Genomic DNA, 19,195 nt, shown 5'->3' with positions numbered 1-19,195 from the left:
AGCAGTCTTGCGTTCCTAGCATAGACCCAAGTTACTTGTGATATATTTTCCTTTGTATATATTGCGGAATTTGGATTTCCAATGTTTTGTTGGGAGTTGTTGCATGTATGTTCAAGAGTGAAATTCTCCTCTAATCATCATCTTCCTTGTCCTGTTTTTCTTCCTCCTCCTCTTCTCTTCTTTACCCTTCTCTGATTCTCCATTTTCCTTCATCAGGGTTAGGTATAAAGGTTATGTTTGTTTCCTAAAATGAGTTGAGAGATGCTGCCTCTTTCTATTTTCTGAAAGATTTCTTGTAAGATTGGGGTTATTCCTCCTTAAATATTTGGTGGAATTTGCTGGCAAAGCCTTCTGAGTCTGGAGGATTTTTTGATGAGAAGGTTTAAGATTATAGATTTGATTTCTTTCAAATATTGTATTTTTTTTTAAAGGACTTTCTTTTTTTTTTTCCACTGCCAGTTATTTCTTTTTTTTTTTTTAATTAATTAATTAATTTATTTATTTATGGCTGTGTTGGGTCTTCGTTTCTGTGCGAGGGCTTTCTCTAGCTGTGGCAAGCGGGGGCCACTCTTCATCGCGGTGCGCGGGCCTCTCACTGTCGCGGCCTCTCTTGTTGCGGAGCACAGGCTCCAGACGCGCAGGCTCAGTCATTGTGGCTCACGGTCCCAGTTGCTCCGCGGCATGTGGGATCCTCCCAGACCAGGGCTCGAACCCATGTCCCCTGCAATGGCAGGCAGATTCTCAACCACTGCGCCACCAGGGAAACCCCAAATATTGTATTTTTTATTGCACCAATTTTTGGTAAATTGTATTTTTCTAAAAAATCCACTTCCTCTAAATGTAAGACATGTATCTGCATAAAGAGTAAGATCCTCTTACGCTTTATGTGTAAGATGTCTCTTTAAATGTAGGATATCTTTTTTTCATTCCTAACTGGTTATCTATCCCTTGTCTCTTTTTTCTTGTTCAATTTAAGGACTTATTAATTTTGTCTTTTCAAAAAATCAGCTTTTGGTTTTGTGGCTTCCCTCCACTGTAAGTTTATTTTGTATTTATTAATTTCTGTTCATATTTTTATTTATTCATCCTTTCCTTGAGTCTAATTTGCTGATTTTTTAACCTTTGTAAGTAGATGCTTAGCTTGTCAATTTTCATCCTTTTTTCTTTCCTAATATATTTATTTACAGCTATAAATTTTTCTGTAAATATAGCTTTAGCTGCACTGCACACGTTTTAATGTGTAGTATTTTTATCATTATTTAGTTTAAAATTGTATGTAATTTTCATAATGATTTCTTTTTTGACCCATGGGTTATTTAGAATTGCATTTCTTAATTTTCAAACATTTGGAGATTTTATAGTTCTATTTTATTATAGGTATCTAGTTTAATAGGATGGCATTCAAAGAACACTCTATATGATTTCATTTAAAAAATATATATATGTATAACAATTTGGTTTGTGGCCTAGCATATGGCTAAGTTTTGTAAATTTTCCATGTGTTTTTAAAAATAATTATGCAGTAGTTGGGTATAGCATTTATATAATACTATTTGTCTAGTTGGGTATAGCATTTATATAATACTATTTGTCAAGTTTGTTATTTGCGTTGTTTAAATCTTCTATAACCCTATTGATTTTTTTTGCTTGTTTTATGAGATAATAAGAAAGGATAGTTAAAATTTCCTGTTATAACTATGAATGTCTTTTTCTCCTTTTAATCCCATCAATTTTTGTTTTATATATTTTGAGACTTTATTATTATATGCATACAAAATTAGAATTATTAAATCTTCTTGATGAATGCTTCTATCGTTTTGAAGGATCCCTCTTTATCTCTAGTAATGCTTTGCCATGAAGTCTACTCTACTTTGTCAGGAATTACTATAACTACTGTAGCTTTCTTTTGGTTAGTGTTGGCATTTTAATCTTTTTTATACTTTCTCCCTTTCTATATCCATATGTTTTAGATGTGGTTTTTTTTTAAATAAAATATTTGGCTTTTGCTTTGTTTTATCTAGCATCACAATTTTGGTCTTGTAATTTGAGCATATTTCAAGCATATTTTGGTCTGTTTATTTTTTTTTTTTAATGTAATTACTAATTTTATTTGGGTTTAGTTCTGTTACATTGTGTTTCCTCTTTACATTGTTTTCTGTTCCTTTTTCTCTACTTTCATGATTTTTGAGTTGATTAATTTTTAAAATTATCCCATATTTCTCCTCTTTTAGCTTACTGTTTACACATTACCTTATTATTATTTTAGTAATCATTGTAGAGATTACAGCATGGGTCATTGACTTATCAAAGTCTAATATTGTGGTCTAAACTTTTTTTTTTAATCTCCTACCTTCTGTCTGATATTTTCCTTCAGCTAAAATATAATCTTTAGTATTTCCTCTAGTGTGGGTCTGCTGTTTACAAATTCTCTTGGTTTTCAATTGATTGAAAATAACTTTTTTTGTTCCTTATTCTTAAAGGAGAAATTCACTAAGTGTAGAATTTTAAGTTGGTGGTTATTTTCTTTCAGCAATTAAAAATTATTCCATTGTCTTCTGCCTTCCATTATTTCTGTTGAGATGTTATCTTAGTAATTCCTTTAAGGTTTTTCTCTTTGTCTTTGGTTTTTAATAGTTTACCATGAAGAGCCCCGAGGGATAGATTTTTATTTTTTTTATTGTGTCAGGCTTCCTGAATCTGTGGTTTTATATCTTTTTTTACAGACATTTCTAAGCCATTACTTCTAACATTGCTTTTACCCACTCTCTCCTTTTGGAGCTCCAATTACAGGTGTGTTATATGTACTTTTTGATTCTTACCCTCTCATATAATACTTTGTATCTTTTGGCTCTCTGTGCTTTATTTTGGTTGTATGATTCTGACATATGTTCCTGTTCACTAATTGTTTTTTTTTACTTTTTTATAAATTTATTTATTTTATTTATTTACTTTTGGCTGCATTGGGTCTTTGTTGCTGCGCATGGGCTTTCTCTAGTTGCAGCGAGCGGGTGCTACTCTTGCTTGCAGTGTGCGGGCTTCTTGTTGCAGTGGCTTCTCTTGTTGTGGAGCACGGGCTCTAGGCGCGTGGGCTTCAGTGGTTGCGGCATGTGGGCTCAGTAGTTCTGGCTTGCGGGCTCTAGAGCGCAGGCTCAGTAGTTGTGGTGCACGGGCTTAGTTGCTCCGCGGCATGTGGGATCTTCCCGGACCAGGGCTCAAACCTGTGTCCCCTGCGTTGGCAGGCAGGTTCTTAACCACTTCACCAGGGAAGCCCTCACTAATTGTTTTTTAAGCTATGTCTAACCTGCTGTTAAACTTAGATACTGAGTTCTTTTTTTCACTTAGAGTAGTTCTTACTTCCCACATCAACACTTGATCTTTTTATTATAGTTTCCAATTTTCTCTGAGATTTTATAATCTTGTCTTTAGCCCCTTGAAAATAGTAAGCAGAGTTACTTTAAAGTTACTGTGACTCCAATATCTGGATCTTTCTTAGGTCTCTTTCTATTCCCTATTATTTTTGCTGGTTTTCATTTATGTTGTCAGGTCTACTTATGTGTCTGGTTTGTTATAATTTTGTGCCAGACAGTATTTGCTAAATTGCTTATAGAAGTAACTTGTAGGTCTAGAACAATGATATCTGCCAGTACAGAAGACTTTTATTTATTTGTGCCAGGTTCCTGCACACACTGGTGATTCAGAATCACATCAGTCCAATTTAAGGACTGAGAATGTTCAAAGCTGAGCTGTAATCCCTTCAGAGGCTGTTTACTTCTAATCAACCTTATTCCTGTGTTTTAACCCTCTGGGTTTCCAGCCCAAAGAGGTGGGGTGCCATAGGGCCCACTCCGGGTGGGCTCTGGACTGCAGTCTGTGTCTCCCTAGACCTGTGGGTTTGTCAGGAGAACTGCTGTCAGCCACTTCTCCTCAAGATTTGGCAAATGCTCTCAGAGGAAAAGCGTCCCCAAGTGCTGGCCTTATCTCTCTGGACTTCCATCCTCCCCCAGTATATAGCCTGGAAATTTTTCACTATCTCGTCATCCCTCTGTGCCTTCACACTGATGTCTTTTATATTTTGTCCAGCTGTTTCTAATAGTCTTTAGCAGAAGGGTTGGTTTATATTATGTAATTTGCCATTACAGAAAGCAGAAGGTCTCTATCCTTGGTTAATTTTTGTTTTTTGGCTGCGCTGGGTCTTAGTTGCAGCACACAGGATCTTTGTTGAGGCACGCGCGGGATCTTTTTGTTGCGGCATGTGGACTTCTTAGTTGTGGCATGCAGACTTCTTAGTTGCGGCATACGAACTCTTGGTTGCGGCATGCATGTGGGATCTAGTTCCCTGACCAAGGATCAAACCCGCACAGAGTCTTACCCACTGAACCACCAGGAAAGTCCCTATCCTTGGTTAAATTTTTAATATTCTTTTTATTATAGAGAATTTTGAACATTTTGAACAAAAATGGACTAGTGTAATGAACCCCCATGTTCACAATAACCCATAACCCAATAACCCTTGGCAAATTCTGCCCTGTCCACATTCCTGTCCACTTTCTATCTTATTCTGAGGCAAATTCCAGATGTCACATCAATTCATCTATAAATATTTTAGTATGTAGCCCTAAAAGATAAGGAATGTCTTTTTAAAAAATCATATCCACAAAACTATTATCACATCTAAATAATTGTAATAATTCCTTAATATAAAAAAATCCAGTCAGTGTTCAAGTTACTTTGCTAATTTTTAGTGTAAGTGTATTCAGCTGTGAGCCCATAAAGTTACTTTGGTTCCTGAATCTCTAATACAGAGATTCTCTAGCACAGTTGTGAAGGCCTTTTTTGACTTGGTGCATAACCAGCCATCAAGATTTACTTTCATGCCCTTAAGCTCTCTTTACCTATCTAAAGCCTACCCATTCTGCAGTGGCTAAATTCAAGTCTCGCTTCCCCCATGGAGCTTGCCCTGACCACTCACTCCTCTGATTTCCTCAGCATTTATTATCTTTCTAGTCCTGTGGCACTTGGCCATATTATCTTGTGTCATAAAATTTCTCATGATTGTAAACTGTGGGAAGATAAGGACATGTGTACTGTATGGTTTGTATGTCAAACCGAGTCTACCATTTTGTGGGGCACGTAGCTCCTGTCTGCCTCAGGAATTTTGTGAGGGCCAAATGAGGTAATTTATGAGAACTTTTCTTATAACCTATATAGCAAAATTGTAAGGAATTATTATTGCTATTCTTCTCCTTGTTGTTGGCATAACCGCTACATGAATTCTAGACTATAATGTCTGTGTCGGCAGAGACCTATGTTCCCAGAGAGACTGTCACAATGCCTGATAGTAGGCTTCCAATAAATATTTGTTGACTTAATTTATTATCTGAATTAAGTTGTTCCCTCATTCTTGTCTGTCAACTGATATGAAATAGGATGATAAATTTAATTACCTACAGGAAGAGGTTAAACTTTGCCAAAAAATTTTAATTTCTTTTTTCCTCCTTGCAAATTGGATAGGTTTATCTCAACACGTAGTTACCAGCTGTAAGCAAGTAATTCAGCTCTTGGAGGAGGGGATAGCAAACAGGTAACAGGTTTGTTTGTCCTTGTCAGTCTTTCAGTCTCATTCTTATTTCCTGTGTTCTCATCCCCCTTCACAGTGTATATTCTCTCTGCAGCTCCCCACATCCACAATCAGCAGGCCTTTCTCAGAACAGAAGTGTACCCAGTGTAGGGGGCAGTGGCTGAGATTTAGTGCTCTTCTCACTAGTGGTGAAGCTGGAGTTCTGGGTATAATAATATTAGGCAGTAAGCCCAGAGTATTACTCTATGCTTTGTCTTATAATACACGACTTCTGCTGTTTTCATCAAAGAACAGATTCCTTAAAGACACAGACCTACTAGGGAATGGACTTGAGGATATGGGGAGGGGGAAGGGTAAGCTGTGACAAAGTGAGAGTGGCATGGACATATATACACTACCAAACGTAAAATAGATAGCTAGTGGGAAGCAGCCACATAGCACAGGGAGATCAGCTCGGTGCTTTGCGACCACCTAGAGGGGTGGGATAGGGAGGGTGGGAGGGAGGGAGACACAAGAGGGAAGAAATATGGGAACATATGTATATGTATAACTGATTCACTTTGTTATAAAGCAGAAACTAACACACCATTGTAAAGCAATTATACTGCAATAAAGATGTTAAAAAAATAAAATTAAAAAATTAAAAAGAAAAATTCCAGAAAGTTCCAAAAAGCAAAACTTAAAAAAAAAAAGAGAACATTCTTGCCTGCACTGTCCTCTCCTTGATAGAGGTGATATAATTTAATATAGTTTATATATAGTTTAAAATGTTTCAGAAAACCATTTTTCTTCTAGTTTTGCATACTGTAAAGGTTACTCAAAAAGACTGTTTTGAATCTGCTATGAAATACTAAGTGCTGTTGACTCTCCTTATTGCAAATTGTGATAATACTCTATTTTTAGTTACTATGAAATACCCAGAATGTTATTTTACACCCCCAAAATAGCCTTTTTTACCTGAAAAAAAAATTGGGGGAATTTAGAGTCTTCTACGTACCCTATTAATAACACGTCTGAGTTAATTGAATGTAAAGGAAGAAATTTAAATTTAACATTCTATTCCTTGGCTTTCATGGAACTATTCTGGAGGCACTTGCTTTATGTCTTCAGGGTACCCTGAGCTCCGTGATCTTTAAGTGTCAGGCCTCACCTTGTCCTTTTTATCCTTGAATAAACCAGCCTCTAGGTTTTGACTCTTTTCTTCAATTCTGTAACTCCTCTGAGAACAGAAGTCAATGAGTTGGTCTGAAACTGAGGCAAGATTGACTTAGATTTAGATGAAGGGAAGACTCTTCTGACTTTAAGGGTCAAGATTGGAATGAATCTTTCAGGGAGCCTATGAATTCTACCTGGCTTAAGCATGATGTTCATGTAATTCAAGATCTCATTTTAGCCCTTTCTGGCACTATAAGATTAATATTCTGTGTTTAATCATGACTTACTTTCTCTGTCTTTGAGCCTTCTTCTCCAGCAAGCTCTCTACGTCCATTTGTCTTATTTAAATGGGTCTGTTTTAGGGATATTCGTACAGGTTGATGACTGTTTAGTATCACGCTTTCAACTCTGATTTTTAACTTCTATTGCTTAAAAAAAGTTCTAATTGTGGTTTAATATGAAGCTACACTCGCTTTTATTCTCAGATATCAGGACCTAGAGCACTGCTCCTGCCCTCTTGGGGCCACTCTCCCAACTATAACAGACTAAATAACGTGTGTTTCATGATCCTCACTTGTGAACCTCAGCACTAACATCTCTTGTGTTCCCCATGGATCCTTAAGGATCACCATGCATAAACAATCCTTGTCCTAATTTTCTTCCCTTAAATACACAGAATCACAGCAGCAACCCATGTTCATGAGGCCAGCAGCAGATCCCATGCCATCTTCACTATCTACTATACGCAGGTTGGTTACCACTTATATTTGCTTAGATTTCTTCCTTTCATTGTCCCTTTTGACTGATTTCCTGTCTTCCTTCCTATTTCTTTTTCTTTCTTCCTACCTTTCCCTTTATAGGTCCTCTGATATGACCTAATATTATAAGTAGGACCTACACACAGTCTACTAAGCTACACACTCAGAAAGCATAGAGGCATTTCATAAAGACTAATCAAAATATCTTCGACCTACATTTTACTTTTAACATTTCAAATTACTTTAATATCTATATGATCAGTCTGGGCATTTAAAATGAAAAGCAAGATTGAAATGAAAATAAACATTAAAATTAAAAAGTAGGGACTTCCCTGGTGGCTCAGTGGTTAAGAATCCGCCTGCCAATGCAGGGAACACGGGTTCGAGCCCTGGTCTGGGAAGATCCCACATGCCACGGAACAACTAAGCCCATGTGCCACAACTACTGAGCCTGCACTCTAGAGCCCGTGAGCCACAACTACTGAGCCTGCGTGCCACAACTACTGAAGCCCGCCTGCCTAGAGCCTGTGCTCCGCAACAAGAGAAGCCACCGCAATGAGGAGCCTGCGCACCGCAATGAGGAGTAGTCCCTGCTCGCTACAATTAGAGAAAGCCCGCGTGCAGCAGCGAAGACCCAAAGCAGCCAAAAATAAATAAATTAATTAAAAAAAAAAAAAAGAAACTGTAAGGGCTCCACATGTTGGATTCAGCATACAAAGACTTCCAAGCAACTAATATAAATACATTCAAAGAGCTGAAGGAAACCATGTTTTAAAGAATTAAAGGAAAACATGATGATAATGCCTCTAGGGAATTTCAATAAAATGATAGAAATTATTTTAAAAGGGGGAATTCTGGAAATGTACAGTAACAGAAATGAAAAAATCACTAATGGGACTCAAGCGCTGATTTGAGATGGCAGAAGAATTAGTGAAGTTGAAGACAGACAAATAGAAATCATCCAGTTTGAAGAAGAGTAACTGAAGGAAAATGAGCAGAGCTGCACAGACCTGTGGGACATCAGGTGTGTCAACGTAAGTGTAATGGGAATCTCAGAAAGAAAGAAGAGAAAATAGGCATAAAAAAAAATTGAAAAATAATGGCCAAAAGCAATTGCCAAATTTGTTGAAAATCTTTAGTGTACACTTTATTCAAAAATTAACTCAAACTGGATCGTAGGTACTAACGTGAAACCTAAAACAAACTCAGAAAATAACATGGGAGAACATTTGTGACCTTGGATTAGGCAAAGTTTTTTTAGATATGGCACTAAAAACACAAATTGAACAAAAGAACAAATTGAAATTTGGAATTGGTCAAAATTTAAAACTTCTGCTCTACAAAAGACACTATTAAGAGAATAAAAAGAGAAGCCACAGGGAGAATTTATTTGTAAAACATATGTCAGGTAAAAGACTTGTATCCAGAATATATACAGAACTCTCTAAACTCAATAATAAAACAACTCAAAAAAAATGGTCAGAAATTTTGAACTGATACTTAACTAGAGAAAATATACAGATGGCAATTAAGCACTTGAAAAGATGCAAACATCATTAATTATTAGAGGAATGCAAGTTAACACCAAATGAACTATCAGTACTCACCTTTTAAAATGGCTAAAATTAAAAAGAATGATTATACTAAATATTGGCAAGATTGTAGGAGCTGGAGTTCTCATACTACTGGTACAACAACTTTGAAAAATAATTTAATAGTTTCTTTAAAAATTAAACATATACCTACCATATGATTCAGCCATTGTGCTAGGCATTTTCCCAAGAGAAAAGAAATCATATGTCCATACAAAGACTTGTACACAAATATTCATAGCAGCTTTATTTGTAATTGCTCAAAGCTGGAAACAACCCAAATGTCCATCAAGAGGTGAATAGATAAACTATGGTATATTCATACACTGGAATACTACTCAGCAATAAAATTGAGCTTTTGACACATGCCTCAACCTGGATGAATCTCAAAATAATTATGCACAGTGAAAGAAGCCAGACATTGTATGACTCATCTGTGTGAAATATCCTGAGAAGACAAATTTATAGAGATAGAAAATTGGTGACCTGGGGCTGGAGATGGCAATGGAGATTGATTGCAAACAGACTCGGAATTTGGGGAGTTATTGGAAATATTTTAAAACTGGATTTTGGTGATGGATGCGCAACATTAAAATTAAACAACAACAAAAACCCCACATTGAATTTTTTTAAAAAAGGAAAAGTTGTTTTGCTCTTGAGGGCCGGATGCCCCTGGATAGAACAGCGAGAGGCAGAGTCCTGCCCAGCAAGTTAACAGGCTGTGACTCAGGTTAACAAGAGACAAAGCCCCATCATCCGCCCCTCCAAACCTGCTATGGATCTCTACTGGTGGGTCAGAGCCTCCTGGAGAAGAGTTGAGCATTTACCTGGTAAACCGTGCTGGGGAGACTTTGTGGGGGGTTGCCCACCTACCCTATGGAAGTTTTGCTCACATTTTTAATGATGGCAGGACCCAGGGCTTACTGATTGTCAGATATTGGGAGCTCATCTGGTTCAGAACACATTAGAATACAGATTTCTTTAGTGAGTTGGCTAAAAATCCGAATATCACCTTGGTTAGGAGGGTGTCATGGGAAAAAAACAACACATTGTTGCAAGTGACAAGCTTTAAATGTATTTTCTCCCTTTAGGCAATGCTGGAGAACAACCTCCCCTCTGAAATCGCTAGCAAGATCAACCTTGTGGACCTAGCAGGCAGGTAATTAGGATCTCAAAGCCAAGTGGAATTACTCCCTTGACAATGACCTTGTTCTTGCTCATTTTACGGGGAATAAACTTTTCCCCACCTTTTACACATTTCAGTCATCCTGAGAAAATTCCAAAAGAAACAAATTGTTTGAATGCTAGGTTAAGAAACTGTAGTTTTCCGAGGGCTAAAAAATTTTCTGTTAGGGGTTCTCAATCTTAGCTGCCCATTAAAATCACCTGGACCTTTTAGAGCTCCCAATGCCTAGGCTGCACCTCAGATCAAATAAATCAGATTATTAGTGGAGTCAGAGGGAGTGCCAGCAGTGTATAGCCAAGATTGAAAACCAGTGCTCTAAGTAGAGGGGACTGAGTTAGCGTGCTTTTTTCCTTTGATCTAATATTGATTTTATGCAGCTCTACACATTTCTTAAAAAAAAAAAAAAAAAGCTTTAAAAAATACTGTGGCACTGGGGAGAAGATACTGCCTTTTTAGGTATTAGAAGGAAACACGAATTGTACTCATTTACATATCCAGAAAGAAGAAACTCAGGGATAATGTGGTCAGAAAAAAGTGTAACATGAAATAAGGCATATTTTCTTATTTTAAAACTGCTAAATAATTAATATGGTACAGCACTCCCTTAAAAGCTTAAGTGCTTTCTGGAAGAAATTGTATCAGCCAACTGGAAGTGTGAATTTTTAATATTTCACATTTACTTAAATAAGGAATTTGAAACCATTAATGACACAGCATAAAACCATTAATATGTGAAATTAAAACAAAAGGGGAATTGTATATACCAAAAAACTATATTGGTATCATTATTGTGAATAAGTATTAACTCAAAATGGCAGCCAAATGTAATGAATTGTTTGATTTTTATTGCCTGAGAAGCAGAAGAATGCCAGTTCGTTACATGATGGTAACATTTTTTCTGGAACTGAATTCTAAGGGGAATTTATTTTGTGGATCTTTTACACAAAGTGCAACATAATGGATAGTGTTTTTCAACAGCGTTATAAGGATAGTCTTCTTGTTCACTTTTGTTTCTCTTTTCATTGACTGTGTTTTAGTGAAAGAGCAGATCCCAGTTACTGTAAGGACCGGATTACTGAAGGAGCCAATATCAACAAGTCTCTTGTGACTCTGGGGATCGTCATCTCCACCTTAGGTATTTTGACGGTAGCCTGGATTATCAGTGTGGGAGGGAGACTTTGGAAAATAACTCATATGTTTTCATTTTGTCAAAATGGAGTAGATACTTAAAAGGTTCTTTCTGATAAAGTTTACCTTCTGGCTTCGGGCATGAAAAATTGATATTTGTAGTTTTTGAACACAGTTTGACCATCATCCTACCACTCTCATTCCAAAAAGAAGGGAGACTACAAAATTTTTTGGCTTAAATATTCCATCTCTTGAGTCCAGAGTCTAATTCAGGGTCCACACTTAAAGCATCCTGTCATATGCAGAAAGGGATTAGGAAGTGTGATGCTAAGTCTACCTTCTCCAACCATTGCTTTGTTTTAATGCATTTGTTTCGTAATTCCTTTTTTTCTTCCACTTTTATTATTTTTTGTCTTTTAAGCCCAGAACTCTCAGGTATTCAACAGCTGCCAGAGCCTCAACAGCGCAGCGAGTGATGGTAGTGACAGTGGGATCCCTAGCTCTCCTTCCGGGACCAGCAATGGAGCAGGACCTTCCCAGAGGCAGTCTTACATCCCCTACCGGGACTCTGTGTTGACCTGGCTGCTGAAGGACAGCCTTGGAGGCAACTCCAGAACCATCATGGTTGCCAGTGAGTAGGCTGCCGGAGCTGGTTCTGTATTGGGACTGGTGATCTGCCACTGCCGCCCATTTCATCAAGGGCCTCAGACAGCCTGGGCGACGGCAGCAAGGCCAGTGGTCATGGGCTGGGTTGGAAAGGCTTGGCGTGTGTTTTAACTTTCTCCTTCTACCCCAGCTGTATCTCCTGCACACACTAGCTACAGTGAGACCATGAGCACGTTGAGATACGCATCCAACGCCAAAAACATCACCAACAAGCCACGGGTAAATGAGGTGAGACCTTCATTTGAAGTCCTGGTCTGGTACAGCAGTTTACACCAAGTTCTCCTTTTTTCCTCTCATTTGATTTCCTTCTCTTTGTACTCACCCCAACTGCCAGACTTGTTCTCCAAATGCCGAGGGAGTGAAATTCTTTCTTTCAGTGTCATACCGTTCTCTCATATCTCAACTGGCTTCATTCAGTTGCCTTTTTTGAATAATTTATTTTAGATATTTCTCTAAGGCCATTGGTCTTAAGATCCCTTGTACACTGTTGCCACTCGAGGAAAGATCATTTAAAAGTGTCTGTGTTTACTGCCTTTATTCCAAGTTTATGTTGCTGTGTGCCTTTTTTCATATGCAAATTGCAGTGACGTCTCTGTTTTGGGTAAAAGCGGCATATGAGGAATCCTTTAGTCTTGAAAGCTGAATTAATAATGAGAATATTCCAAAAGTTCCTCATCTGCTTTGCAATTTCGGTGAAAAGTTCCAGGGCAGGGATCACAAATGGGTGGCCCACATATAGCCCATTTATGGACTGTTTTTTTTTGTTTTTTTTTTTAAATTAATTAATTTTTATTATTTTTGGCTGTGCTGGGTCTTCGTTTTCTGTGTGAGGGCTTTCTCTAGTTGCGGTGAGTGGGGGTCACTCTTCATCGTGGTGCATGGGCCTCTCACTGTCGTGGCCTCTCTCGTTGCGGAGCACAAGCTCCAGACGCGCAGGCTCAGTAGTTGTGGCTCACGGGTCTAGTTGCTCCGCGGCATGTGGGATCTTCCCAGACCAGGGCTCGAGCCCATGTCCCCTGCATTGGCAGGCATACTCTCAACCACTGCGCCACCGGGGAAGCCCTATGGACTGTTTTAAAGGGCAATGTAGGGACTTCCCTGGCGGTCCAGTGCTTAAGACTTCGCCTTCCAATGCAGGGGTGTGGGTTCGATCCCTGGTCGGGGAGCCAAGCTCCCACATGCCTTGCTGCCAAAAAACCAAAACATAAAACAGAAGCAGTATTGTAACAAATTCAATAAAGACTTTAAAAAAAATAAAAAAATAAAGGGCAATGTAATTCGTCAGGTACTAAGTTTAGTCACACTCAATACAGGAAGATTAGCACCTACTACCTATACATGCTCTGGCATTTGTATTATATTACCTACCTGACGTCCTGCTCTAGGCAGTGATTCTCAAACTTTAGTGTGTACCAGAATCACTTGGAGGGTTTGTTAAACCACAGGTGGGCCCAGCCCTCCAGAGTTTCTGATTAATAGGTGTTGGGGCATTGCGGGAGGGGGTGGTCCACAGAATTTGCATTTCCCACAAGTTCTTAGGTGAAGTTGCTGCTGATCCTGGGACCACACTTTGAAAAGACTGCCCTAGAAGTTACTCCAAAGGAGTAATCTGCTTCTTCCAGGCTAATTGCGAATAGCATCTCACAGCCATTTGAGGCCTGATATCAATCAGTGGTGACCGAGTTCTCTTGTGTTTCAGGATGCAAACGTGAAGTTGATCAGAGAACTCAGGGAAGAGATTGGAAGACTGAAAGCCATGCTGCTGAGCTTTGAGCTGGTATGTGGGCAGTCAGGACTTTTCTGTCCTCCAGAGCCTCTTCTCTTCTGCAGGGTATCTGAGCCCTGCTGCATTGTGTTCTCAGTCAGGTGACGCTTGTAGAACAGAGGCCAGAGATAGGATGGTGATTACTCTGATTACCTGTGTAGTTTCAGATGGGGTGGGCACCCTCTCACTGTGTCCTCTCTGCTGTCCAAAGGACATTTGCCTGAATGGCCCTTGTTCTCTATGTGGGCAGATACGGGGAATGGGGCCCTCCAGAAAAAATTTCCTTGAATTCTCCTTCTTTGTACGAATCTGAGCCCAAATACTTAGGCTTCTGATTTGTTTCTGATTTTAACGATGAAGTCTTTCCTTTATCTGCATCTTTTCCTTCACAAGAGTGAGGGTGGGACCCATGAAGCACATCTCTCTCTTTGTGCAGAGAAACTTCCATTCATTGAATGAGGGAAAGGATGAAAATCTGAAGGAGCTGGCTCTCCAAAATGAATTGAAGGTGGGTGTGTTGGGGAGACTCAGTTGTGCTTCTCATCACCTTGGGAACAGATCTGACCTCCCTCCATCATTCCTGGGCCAGGACTGCTCCCCGACCAGGACAGAGAGGTTCTGTATAGAGACAACCTTTGTCTCCATTGAGCCTTGAGTTGGGGGATGTGTTTGTCATAGGGCTGGTGACTGGCTTTCTGACTCTGCTTTGTTTTCCCAGGGGATCATGATAACTCCCTTCAGATAGTGACAGTAGCCTAGGAAAAAAATTATTTTCTAGTAAATAAGTAAATCAATGACATGTATTCATTGAACACCAACTAGGTGCTCAGCACGATGCTGCAGGAGATACAAAGAAGTCCCTGCCCTCAGATGGCTTGCAGTCTAGTTGGAAGCACATTTAGGGAATGATTAAATGTAATAACTTACGTGAGTTAGACGGAAAGAGCTTAGGAAGGAAGAAATCAATGTGGCTTGGAATTTTCAGGGCCAGCCTCAGTGCTGGAGTTGGAAGGCAGAGAACTTGAACTAGACCTTGGAGGATGGATAGGGTCTGTTAGATAGGGAGATGGGCAGAGGTATAGGGGTGAGGGAGGGATAACAAAAGCAAAGCCACGGAAGTGAGAGAAGGGCTGGTGTGAGACACGTGGACACATGGGGTGTGAGGGCAGCGAAGCTGGCTAGGATATGTGCTCCTGGTAGAGAGGAGCGGAGGGGAGGCGGGGAGAGGGCCAGTTCAGGAGGTTTGAACTTGACATGAACAGTGTTACTCATAGCTTCCTGAACCCAGTTAGTGACATGATAAAGGAGTATATTGGGGAAATTAATATGACAGTTGCATGTAGAATGGATTGAGGGATGGAAGCAGAGAGACCAACAAGGAAAGAGACTGTTGTTGTGACCCCATGAGGGTGAGGACATTTTGGGAGATTGAATCAAATGGTGGTTCCCAGAGACTTTTTTTTTAAAAATCGCTTGTGTTAAGTTTTTTTCACTTTATTTTTTCCGGCCATGCCACGCGGCATGCAGGATCTTAGTTCCCTGACCAGGGATCGAATCTGTGCCCCCTGCATTGGGAGCACAGAGTCTTAACCACTGGACCACCAGGGAAGTCCCCCAGTGACATTTAAAAGGAAGAAGTAGCAGGCATTATTTGGTGACAGGTTAGATTTAGGTCTTGCAAATAAATGTCCCCATTTCCAGTATTCTACTGCATCATCGTTCTATGTTATTAAAGTATCCTGGCTATGTCAATATTTTGTTACCCAAACTAAACTTTAGGACTATTTCACATATCCAGAAGTTTTTCAAAAATTCTGTATTTAGCTATATGTTCTGATTTTTGGTTCATTCCAGGCACATGAGCATTTTTATATTATACAGGCTGGCAGACCTGGACTTGAACCTGCCACTTGCTAGTCTTACAACCCTAGGCAGGTAGGAGTGGGTGATGAAGGCTGGCCAGAGGGGAGGTGTCCTCTGCAGCGCCTCCAGGGGGATGTGCCCTGCCACCCACCTCTGCCAGGGCCCAGTCCAAACCAGCCCTTCACGGGTACCCTGTAGTTTTCAAACTTCTATTCAATGATTATAACATTAAAAAGAATGTTTCGGGAATTCCCTGGCGGTCCAGTGGTTAGAACTCTGTGCTTCCACTGCTGGGGGTGCAGGTTTGATCCCCAGTCGGGGAACTAAGATCCAGCAAGCTGCGTAGTGCAGCCAAAAAAAAGAATGTTTCTAGAGTCATAAAATACTTGTACCTAAACTTGGCATGATTTCTTTTTTCTTAAGTTTTCTCTTTATGAGAGAAGGGCTTAGCTGAATCCAGTTCCTTTTCCTGGTCTTCCTCAGTTCTTCCACTCCCAAAAGAAGCTTCCTGCCTTGATAACAATTTCCACCATAAGAAATAAAAAGGACCCTATGTTCAACATTGTTCCTTCATGTTTCCCCAGTGGGCTTAGCTTAAGGCCTCTAAGCCTTGGTATATTTATTTTTAAAACTCTGTTCCTGATCCATAGTAAGCCCTCAGTGTTTTTTTAAATTAATTTTTATTGAAGCATAGTTGATTTACAATGTTGTGTTAGTTTTTGCTGTACAACAAAGTTAATCAGTTCTACATATACATATATCTACTCTTTTTTAGATTCTTTTCCCATATAGGCCATTACAGAGTATTGAATAGAGTTCCCTGTGCTGTACAGTAGGTCCTTATTAGTTATCTATTTTATATATAGTAGTGTGTATTATATATGTCAATCCCAATCTCCCAATTTACACCGCCCCCGCCCTCAGTGTTTAATAACATTAGTTATTACTGTTGTTATTTTATTATTGTGTGGTAGTTCAGACCAGTTTCATAGTCTTCATTCTCCCTGGGGAGACCCGTCTTGGTGCTTTGTTGGGGGTGCATACAAGCGTATATTAGAACTCAAGGTGCTACACCTTGGGAAAGAAGTTCACAAGAGGACTCCCAGTATGGATCACATAGGAGAGGGGTGGAAAGAGGGGAATTTAAACATATCAATAGATATGTGACTCAAATCCCAACTAATTTTTTTAAAATTAATTATTTTTGGCTGCATTGGGTCTTCGTTGCTGTGTGTGGGCTTTTCTCTAGTTGTGGAGAGCAGGGGCTACTCTTTGTTGTGGTGCACAGGCTTCTCAGTGCGGTGGCTTCTCGTTGTGTGGCTCTAGGCACACGGGCTTCAGTAGTTGTGGCACGTGGGCTCAGTAGTTGTGGCTCACGGGCTCTAGAGCGCAGGCTCAGTAGTTGTGGTGCACAGGCTTAGTTGCTCCACGGCATGTGGGATCTTCCCAGACCAGGGATTGAACCCGTGTCCCCTGCATTGGCAGACGGATTCTTAAACACTGTACCACCAGGGAAGTCCCCAAATAATTTTTAAAAATAACATTTATGGTGCTTTTTTCTTTTTTTTATAAAAGCAATACATGCTCATTGAAGAAAATTTTAAAAATAACATTTATTGAGTTTCTATTTATAAAATTAACAGTTGCTTATTGAGGAAAACTTAGAAAACAGAGCGAGCTCACAGAGGTGCAAGGGCCCATGTGCGGCCTTGAATAGTCACGGGGAGGAAAGTGAGGAAGCGATGCCGTGAGGAATCGGGCCAGGATGGCGCTGGACCGTTCATCTGCTCCCTGTACTGAGTGTCCAAGACCACCTCCTCTGTCTCCTCAGATTGACCAGCTGAGTAAAGACTGGGCCCGTAAGTGGAACGAGTGGAAGGCCCTCGTGGAGCGTTACAGAGTGGACATCAACAGCAGGAGGGCCGGGCTGGTCATCGACTCCAGCCTGCCGCACCTGATGGCCTTGGAGGACGATGTGCTCAGCACGGGTGTCGTGCTGTATCACCTCAAGGTGAGCGGGCGGGCGCGCCCCCCTCTCTGCTTAAGCCGTTGGCCCCAGAGGTCAGGGAGCTCTCAGAGCTGCCCTCAGGTGTGCCCTCAGGAAACTGGGCCTGCCAACGAACTGTGATCTGTTTTGTTTTTGTATGAATACAGCAGAAGACTAGTAATCAGAACAGTCATTTGGTTTTCAGCTGCTGCTACTGTCGCTCTTTACTTTTGTTCTCTGTGCCTAAATTTCCTTGTTTTAAAGTAAGAATAATGCTGCTTGTATTCCTTATCCGGCTTCCTGAAGCACACGAGTGCAGTCATGGAGGTGAGATCCTAACCTCGAAATTCCGGCAGCACCCCTGAGCGCTCCCCGCAAATACAGGCTGCTCACAGATGGCTTTCAGAGGCTAAAGGGATCAAAAGATCTGAAACAGTTCCCTTCGCGTACTTTCCCACTTCATTCAACCCCCCTTCTCCATTACTAGGTTTGCCTGGGAAAGAAGAGAGGAAAGAGGGGGAGTAGATTTAGGAAGCTTCAAGAAAGCGTGCAGGCGTCCAGCGAGCTGGGGGGTGAGGGGTGACCAGGGCGTGACATGCAGCCACCCACAGAAAATGGAGTGATGCGAAGGCCTTCCACAAGGACCTGGCTCCCCTCGTTCTTTGTCACCTGGAGGCCAGGGCCTCACTTCTGAATGAAGTGTTTTGAGGGTTAGTGACCCATGTAATCTCATCAAAAGTGTCCTACTATAGAAGGACAGTCCCCAATGGATGGCCGAACATACTTTACGTGGCCCAAATCCCTATGCTCACTGAAAATCCAGTCTTCATTTTCATAATTGTCCCCAGCACGTTAAATTGACATTTAAAAGGAACAGAGTTTATGGGGATGTGTGACGCTGCTGTCATCCCTGGAGTAATCCGGTTGCTATTGCTGCAGTACATGTGGTGGGAAGATGTCGGCAAGTCTCACACATTTAGAAAGTCTGTGTTCTGAGGATAAGCCCTCGGGGAAGTTGTCAGAGACTGAGCCTCCCACACAGAAGGTTAAAGTAGCTTCTTTTTTTGACACAGTATAAATCATCTCAGTGAAAATGCCTCAGGCAGAAGTGGCTGTTACCCTAATAACAAATCTGAACACCAAAGGCTATCGATCATTCCATTTGTCAGAACCATGGGGAGAGGTTGGAGGTCAAGGAGAGACCAGATGGATTAAAATGCTCAGTGTTTGAGTAGAACTGATCTGATATATTGATTGGAGGTGGAGTGAGTGGGTGAAGTTAGACGTCAAGTGGCAGAGCTTAGGGTAGCCCCAGAGGGTTGAAGGATGATGGGGAGACTGAGTTGGAGGCGGGAGATGGACGATGCTGCAGTGCTGGTGTCCTTGCCGAGTCAGTGCACTGGGGGTCACTCCCTCCCTCATGTTCTGACCGTGAACCTGGGGAAACAAGATTTCAGTCTACTTCTAGTCGTGGCATTTCTGCAGGTTTTGTAACCATTTCCCCCCTTTTTGTTTGT

The 19,195-nt window shown here is 40.5% G+C and overlaps 1 protein-coding gene across 9 annotated transcripts in view; it reads left to right on the top strand.

Moving 5' to 3' along the window:
- Window positions 1-19,195, top strand: part of STARD9 (StAR related lipid transfer domain containing 9) — a 133,519-nt gene that overhangs the window by 72,922 nt on the left and 41,402 nt on the right. For 7 of the 9 annotated variants that reach the window (XM_028164346.2, XM_028164345.2, XM_057541891.1 and 4 more), the window contains exons 8-16: window positions 5,512-5,581; window positions 7,410-7,482; window positions 10,175-10,242; window positions 11,307-11,404; window positions 11,819-12,028; window positions 12,194-12,291; window positions 13,763-13,840; window positions 14,265-14,336; window positions 17,523-17,702. In XM_028164346.2, the coding sequence (XP_028020147.2) occupies window positions 5,512-5,581; window positions 7,410-7,482; window positions 10,175-10,242; window positions 11,307-11,404; window positions 11,819-12,028; window positions 12,194-12,291; window positions 13,763-13,840; window positions 14,265-14,336; window positions 17,523-17,702 (947 nt within the window). The remainder of the gene's footprint in view (window positions 1-5,511; window positions 5,582-7,409; window positions 7,483-10,174; window positions 10,243-11,306; window positions 11,405-11,818; window positions 12,029-12,193; window positions 12,292-13,762; window positions 13,841-14,264; window positions 14,337-17,522; window positions 17,703-19,195) is intronic. The other 2 variants (XM_057541892.1, XM_057541895.1) reach the window with 2 other exon arrangements.

This window comes from Balaenoptera acutorostrata, chromosome 3 (assembly GCF_949987535.1).
Source record: "Balaenoptera acutorostrata chromosome 3, mBalAcu1.1, whole genome shotgun sequence".
Lineage (NCBI taxonomy): Eukaryota > Metazoa > Chordata > Mammalia > Artiodactyla > Balaenopteridae > Balaenoptera > Balaenoptera acutorostrata.
Note: the sequence above shows the minus strand (reverse complement) of the source record. Positions and strands in the feature narration are given on the sequence as shown.